This window comes from Ursus maritimus, unplaced genomic scaffold (assembly GCF_017311325.1).
Source record: "Ursus maritimus isolate PB19 unplaced genomic scaffold, ASM1731132v1 scaffold_3, whole genome shotgun sequence".
Classification (NCBI taxonomy): domain Eukaryota; kingdom Metazoa; phylum Chordata; class Mammalia; order Carnivora; family Ursidae; genus Ursus; species Ursus maritimus.
Genome location: NW_024425563.1, coordinates 40,393,416 through 40,401,289, shown reverse-complemented (window position 1 = coordinate 40,401,289; position 7,874 = coordinate 40,393,416). Strand labels below are relative to the sequence as shown.

The following is a 7,874-nucleotide window of genomic DNA, read 5'->3' as shown; positions in this document are numbered from 1 at the left end:
AAAAGTAGAGAGTTATACCTTCCAAATTTAGCTCATGTTTCTTTTGCATACTCAGAGGAATTTTAAAGATTATTCCACTTTAATTAAGGAAATTAAAAAGGTCAAATGGGAGTATAATTCCTTAGTCTTCACTAACACTGTATCTGTGTGTGCAGGCCATATAAACTCCAGCCAATAATTTGCATGCCTCCTTTAGTTGGGTACTTTTGAAAGAAAAAGAATTGTTTGACAGGCTCTTGTGTTTGTTCTACCATGCTGATTCGAATAGAAGCATTAGTTGATTCAGGGGAAGAATAGAGTAATCATGAGTTTATGGAAGGGTTAAGATATCAAATTAAATTACTTTTTTATACATTGAGTTAAATAAAATGGGATTTTTTTTTTTTAGTGTTTGTTGTTGTTTTAGGAAATGTCATGTTTTTAGGACTGAATATGTCTATTATCTCTTGTTTACCATTATACCAAATCTTAGTGGCTGTATTAGTTTCGTGGCTATAACAAATTACCACACTTTTAGTGGTTTAAAATCACATATATTTATAATTACCTTCTGAAGATCATAAGGCTGATGGATTTTACTGGGTTGAGATCAAGGTGTTGCCGGGATTGTGTTCCTTCTGAAGGCTCTAGAGGAGAATGGGTTTCCTCGCCCTTCCTAGCTCTGGAGGCCATCTGCATTTTTTGGCATGTGGGCCCTTCCTCTGTCTTCAGAGCCACCAATCCCATCATTCCAAGCTCTGCTTCTGTGGTCACATCTCTGACCTTCCTGTCTCTTTTGTCTCATAAAGACAATTGTGATTATATTGGGCCCACCCAGATAATCCAGGATAATCTTTCCATCTCAAGACTCTTAATCACATCAACAAAGTCCCTTTTGCAGAGCAAAGTAACATTCACAGGTTGATGGGATTAGGAAATGAACATTTTTGGAGACCATTATTCTTGTCACCAAAGCGCTTAAAGCAACCACCATGTTATTTCTCACGATTCAGTGGCTCTGCAATCTGTGTTGGGCTCAGCGAGGCTGTGTTTCCAGTGGTGTCCCCTGGGGTCATGCCGGAGTCTACTGGGATCTGGGAAATTATCAGGGACTAGATGGTCACAAGTCTGGTGGTCGATGCTGGCTCTCAGCGGGGCCAGGTGTCTCTAGCATGCTTGACCTGGGCTTCCCCACCTGGTGGCAGTGTTCCAAGAGAATGAGAAAAACTGCAAGGCCTCGGAAGCCCCAGTTTGGAAGGCTCCCAGTATCACTTCTGCCTCATTCTGTGGGTTAAGGTAAATCATAAGGCCAGCCCAGTGCAAGGGTGGCGAAATAGATTCTACCTTTGGATGGAAGCAGAAAAAACTTCTGGCCATTTTAAGTCTCATATAACCAAACCAACTTTACACATTTTATTCATATTACATCTGTAATCATTTTGACATTTGGGTGCTTATTTGGTGAATTTTGACCTAACTTACATAGGATTTCACTTTGGAAATGTATTTAATATTATCCTATATGGCAACTGGTGATTTTAGAAGGTACCTCAAGTTCTGCGAAGTTTTGACTGAACTTGTGTTTTGTTTTTTTTTTAAGATTTTATTTATTTATTCGACAGAGATAGAGACAGCCAGCGAGAGAGGGAACACAAGCAGGGGGAGTGGGAGAAGAAGAAGCAGGCTCATAGCGGAGGAGCCTGATGTGGGGCTCGATCCCATAACACCGGGATCACGCCCTGAGCCGAAGGCAGACGCTTAACCGCTGTGCCACCCAGGTGCCCCTGAACTTGTGTTTTAACACTGCTGTATTACATGTACAGAAGCTGCTGGAACGAACCCGTGCCAGGCGAGAGAACCTCCAGAGAAAGATGGCTGAGAGGCCCACGGCAGCCGCAAGGTCTGTGACTCACGCCAAGAGAGCCAGAGAGCCACTTTCAGAAGCAAGTAACCAACAGCAACCCCTACCTGGTAGTGAAGGTAAAAGATTTTGTGGGGGAAAAATAAAATTTGCATCTTTTAAAGAAGATAAGCCCCAAACATTTCATTGTGTGTGTAGAAAAACCCAGGTTTTTGGGAGACAAATGTAATAGTGGCCTCTGGGGGAAAGATGAGCCTTCTGTTCTAGTTCAGGCCAATTATATTAGGCCTTGATCTACCAGACCAGACCAGACCAGAGTATCCAATAAATACTTCAAATTAATCGGTCGAACTTCATTTTCCTCAACCCAGAGTTATCCTTAAAACCCCCAAAGGGTGAAAAGTAAAGGAGCAGAGGGCCCCATACATGGTGGTGGTGTGGAGTTTACCTCAACAGTGCCAAACAGCTGACCACCAAGTTTTCAGCTGGTCTCTGGCAATGAGCAGAGTAATGAAAGGCAGATGTGCTTGCAGATCTTGAAATTTAATGAGCCTCTTCATCCTGTCTGTTGAACCAGCTCTTTAGAGCTAGGCTCAAAGTACAGGTGGTTAATCTAACAACTGGTGAATTAGACAAAAATAAATAAATATACACAAACAAACCTAAACACACCTGGAAACTTATCTTATTCTTCCCTAAATCCTGGCATCCCCCGCCTGTATCAGTAAGTTAGCCACCTTGGTCTTTTCCTAGCGTGTGGAATCATCTGGAGATAATAACTTTCCTTAGCATAAATTTAAAAAGGCATGTAGAAAGAGAGCATCGCAGAAGGCAAAATCAGTATTACAAAAGTGATGAGGGCACAGGCAGGCTCACAGTGATTTTGTAAGCTAACCATAGAATGGGGATGGGAACTTATTTTCGTATATTTACACGTATATTTTGAAGAGAGGGAATACCATATATACACATATATGGTATATATATTTTACACATACGTGGAACATATGTTACATATGCATATACGTGGTATTTGTATTCCACATATGTGGTATCTATATCAGACATACATGGTATATATGGTATTCGGTCAGGAAAATAGAGGCCTAGCTCCAGTTCAGGATCTTTTTCTGTTTTCGTTGTGACACAAACTTATACAATGAAATGTTGAGTACCATGTACTTTAGTGGCTGGAACTATGTTTTGATGCTTCAGTGGAAATATTTCCTGTTTTATATGAGAACTATAAACTTAATTCTGTATTCCCAGGTGGTGATACATGTTAAAATAGGAACACTTTCAAAAAATGATGAGTTAATAAAAAATAGATCCATAAGTGAGTTACAGAAGATGAGAAAGTTTCATAATGTCTGTTTGATTAGATTGACGTCTGTGAGGGCAATCACGACTCGCACGTAACAGAACTTCGGGTACTGCCAGAGCGAGAACACTGGGTCAGACAGCCAGGAAACTGGCCTCATATGCAGTTTACATTCCTATATCCTAAAATGTTAATTTCCCAGGAGATATATTAAAAGTCATTCTTGGGTAGAAATAATATGCCTTATGTTTGGGTAGCTCCTTTTTATTTTAGGACTTTTAAATTTATTTTATAAGTGTCCATGGCAGCTTAAAATGTGAAATGTTATGAAAATATAAAAACAGTTGTGCCAATGGTTTTGCCTGGTATTAACCAGATAAATCAGTTGTTTTTTTGGTTCCCTGCCTTTCCTACACCTTGAGCCAGGTTCTCTTCTAACCTTGCTTATTATTGTTCACAAAAAATTGTTTTAAAAACAGAAAGCCCATTTCTACCCTTAGCTGTGTCGTTTTAGGCAGGTAACGTAATTGCTCTGGGCTTGGTTTTCCTTATCTAAAAATGAGGTAATTGGGCTGTGTAATCTTTAAAATCACTCCAAACATTTGTTTATTCTATGCATATGCTTTTTATTTCCTAGTGTCTTAAGACTACATAAAGTATTAGGCCAGTATCCTGAGAATATTATTTGAATATCTTTTCATTCGGGTGTTTTAAACCATAAATTACATGTCTGCTTAAAAAGAAATATATCAGATTTCTAACCTACTGAAAGTAGAATTTTATATATTTCTTGTTGTAAGAAAATCATTTAAAGAGACTAGAGAAGCATCATGTTTTAATTTGTTAAGTACCTGCTGCTAGTTTTCAGGCTATGAGATATTACGGAATTTTGAATTTTTTTGGGGGGGTTGTCTTTTTTTAATCTAGAGAAGTCTTGTACAAAACCATCACCATCAAAAAAACGCTGTTCTGACGCCACCGAAGTAGAAGTTTCTAACTTGGAAAATGAAAAACCGGTTGAGGCAGCTTCCGCCAAACCCTGTCCTCCAAGTCCTCCACCTCCTCAGGCACAGCCCCCAGCCCCTGCTCCCACCAGCGACGCTGAGGCTGTCCCCGCACCCGTGCCAGGTGCGAGGAGAGGGCTCAATTCAAGACTGGAAGCAGCAGCGGGCTCCTCAGTGAAAACGCGAATGCAAAAGCTGGCAGAGCAGCGGCGCCGTTGGGATAATAATGATCTGGCAGGTATGAATGATATGGATGGCGTGGTCCTTCAGATCTGTTTAAGTCAGATGCAACTGGGTAGGTTGACAATTTGACATGTCGGTTAACACACGAAAGACCAATGCTCCTGTTTTATCTATCTCCTCAGTGTCCATCACTTACAAATAGCTTGTATATCAGGAGTATCTTTATCAGTTGGTTGTGTTCTCATTGAAGTAGATGCTGAGTCGATGCTAAGACCTGGTTCTTAGACCAGTTCACAAAAGCTTGGTCTCATAACGGAATTATATTTGCAGTAAAAAACAATCGAGAACAAACTATACCCTCGGCATTATTAGCACTGCAGATCTTCAGCTCTATATTTTTAAGAAATCCTATTTCGTGGATTAACTGATTAAATAAATTTGAGGGGCTAAGGTATGCAATGCTGTTTTGTAGAGGGGAGAGAAAAGGTAAACACTATTAGCACCTACAACGCATGCTACACTCAGGTGCTGGGAACCATTGAAGCTACCTGATCCTTGTCTCCCGTGGGCTCATACTCAGAGGAGAGTCTAAGAGCAAATCAGTAGTCGTGCAGCAGGGTTATGTGTTCTGTGAACAATTTTGTCTCCTATCTTGTTAAAAAAAAAGCCTTGAGATGACTTACAAAAACAACTGTATTACAAAACAAGAAAAATAAGGAAATTCTAGGGTGAAGAGAAGACAGAACAAAGAAGGGAAAGGCAAAATACAGGCTTTAAGGTCCACCTCACTTGCCAGAGTTATGAACTTGCTAGCAGCCAAGGCAAGGAGGTGAAACACCATCACTTGTATGACTACTGTTTATAAGATTAAAGCAGAACCGTGGCTGGAACTAGGACCCAAGAGAACTTTCCTCCCTGGCTCCTCAAGGATGACTTTCTAGAAGGTAGTTAATGTGTAAGGTTACTCAGGATGGGCAGGTGGCCTGGCTCTAGGCTCACTTCCGTGAACACAGTTCCAGAGAGAGCCAGGAGACTACAGTGGACAGCTCAGTGGCAGCGGGGCCTCACCCAAGGAAGTGGTCCTCAAGCTTTGGCTTTCAGCCTGGCTCCTGTGTAACAGAAACATTTGGACCATTGGACTGGAATCTCAGGAGTGTGGTGGAGCCCTGGGGTGTGCTTTTGTCTTTTTTCTTTTTTTTTTTTTATATCTCTGAATGTTACTCTGATGCATAGCCAGAACGGAGACCAAGTGATCTGAAGAAATGGATGGACTACATAGGTTTTAGGCAGTCTTTCATAAATGTCAGCCTTTGGTCTGAAATTTTGATAAGTATTGGACAGCAGAGCATTTAAAATTAACTGTGTAAAGTGCTAGGCATTCTAAATATTTTTTGTCCTAATAGAGTATAGCATTTAATTCTTATAAAAATCTCATAACCTACATACCACTTTTTTGTTCATGTTATAGAAGAGGAAACTGGGTTCCGAGAGGCTAAGACACCTGACCAGAATCTGCAGCTAAAATTCCAACCTCCATTGTTTGACTCTAGGGCTCAGCTCTTGCCTGCTGTGGCCAACCTGATGTTCTCGGGCACGGAGGGGGTGCAGATGCTCCGTGCGGTCTGTTATAGCTAGTGATTTTAGTAGTGAGGGCTAACCGTGCTCCTTTATGATGCCTCACGAGGCTAATCGGTAAATGTGTCTAAACACGAGGATGTCTCATTTCTGTTTGGTAGGAAATTTCTATGGGAAGTAGAAAGAGGGTTGTGATTTAACGCATGGTCAGAAGAACAGCCAAGGCCATAAACATTCTAGGACAGAAAACACTGCAGCAACGATTTTGAACATTTTGAAAGCAAATGTTAACAAATGCCTATCTCAGCCTTGAAAATCAATCTCATTAAGGCGTCACAGCCTAATTTTAAGTACTGAAACTTGAAAATAGAGTGGTTGTGGTGAATGATGTAGATGCTCTCTAGGACTGTGGGTATAAGCCAGTTAAATGAGGGATTGTACTAAAATATAACTGAAGCTTCTTTTTGTTTATTTATTTATATATTTATTTGAGAGAGAGAGAGAGAGAGCATGAGCTGAGGGAGAGACAGATGGAGAAGAAGAGGCAGACTCCCCGCTAAGTAGGGAGCCCGATTGTGGGCTTGATCCCATGACCCCGGGATTGCGACCTGAGCCAAAGGCAGACGTTTAACCGACTGAGCCACCCAGGTGCCCCTGAAGCTTCTTTTCTGATAAAGAATAGATAGAAGAGCTAGAGGTCTATTAAGCCCATTCCTAAAACATGATAGTAAAACTGTCATCTGCTTAGAGGACAGGACTTATTCTCAGGAACATCAGAGAAGTATGCAAAAGGCTATTGCAGGGACGGTGGTAGTCAGGGAAGCTTTTCTAGAGGAGGCAGAGGCAATCAACCTGGACACTGAGGGACTGCTGGCTTCAGACAGTGGAGGAGGTATCCCTGGCAGAAGTAACAATGCATAAAAAGGACAGAGGTACTGTAAACAGCACAGACATAAAGAGTAGGTATTTTCTGGTAGAAAAGCAAGAGATAAGGTTGAAGAAAGCAGCAGGGTCCAGAGCACATGGAATTTAACCAGGAGGTGACGGGGAGGTACTGGGAGAGTTTAAGTAGACAAATGTGGTAGAGAGATCACTCTGCATCAGAATTGAGAAGGGACTGAACGGGGCAGAGACTGGAGCAGGAGCAGGAAGACCAGTTAGAAGGTTAATGTTATAATCCCGGTGCGGAATGATGACGGCCCGCGAAAGTGAAGAGGAGAGGCGGGATCTGTAAGATTTAGGAGGGAGAATCTCTGGGTTGTCTGGGTGGTGGAGGAGGAGAAGGGAGAAGGAGAAAGAGGCCATGACGAGGAGGAACATGTTTGGGGCAGTTTCAGCGTCACATATGTTGCTCGGGGTGCCTGGGGAACAGCCAAATGGAGGTGGTTGGTAGGCAGAAGGAGACCACGGAGGATATGGCCCACGGGCAGAACTCGTAGAGGATGATGTCACCGATGGAAGCACAAGGGCTGCAGAGTGTGTATTGGCATCTAGTGACAGCAGCAAAAGCAACTCCAAGGCAGCGGTGTAGGCAGAGGCGGGTTCAAGTGAGTTGAGTGGTGAGAGAATGTTGTGCAGGGCAAGGGGGACGGTAGCTAAAAAGGAGTGTATGTTGATGAGAGGGTGTTTATTTTTAGCTCTCAGATGAGACAGAGCTAGAGACAGATGAGTGTAGTTTTGTGCAGAGAATAAAAGAGGTTTTGGAGGGGTAGAATTGAGAATTCGGGGAGAAGTATAAGGTTTAGACAGTAGGAAGGGTACCTCTTCCATTGACTGAATTTGTGGAGTAGAAAGTGCTGTGATTTTTGGTTTCCCTATGTGTGCTTTATGCATACAGGCCTTCATAAGGGAGTAGATAGATCTATTCGAGATCTGTCTCCACATGAAGTAACTGTGGGAAAACATTTTAGTCCAACCCTGTGCTGTCCATAGGGTAGACACTAGCCATGTG

At 42.1% G+C, this 7,874-nt stretch overlaps 1 protein-coding gene across 1 annotated transcript in view; it reads left to right on the top strand.

Annotated features, from left to right (window-relative positions):
- Positions 1–1,095: 1,095 nt before the first annotated feature.
- ANLN (anillin actin binding protein) overlaps positions 1,096–7,874 on the top strand; it is a 44,425-nt gene continuing 37,646 nt past the window's right edge. The window contains exons 1-3 of the mRNA XM_040644549.1: positions 1,096–1,140; positions 1,758–1,959; positions 4,089–4,403. Of these exons, the coding sequence (XP_040500483.1) occupies positions 1,096–1,140; positions 1,758–1,959; positions 4,089–4,403 (562 nt within the window). The remainder of the gene's footprint in view (positions 1,141–1,757; positions 1,960–4,088; positions 4,404–7,874) is intronic.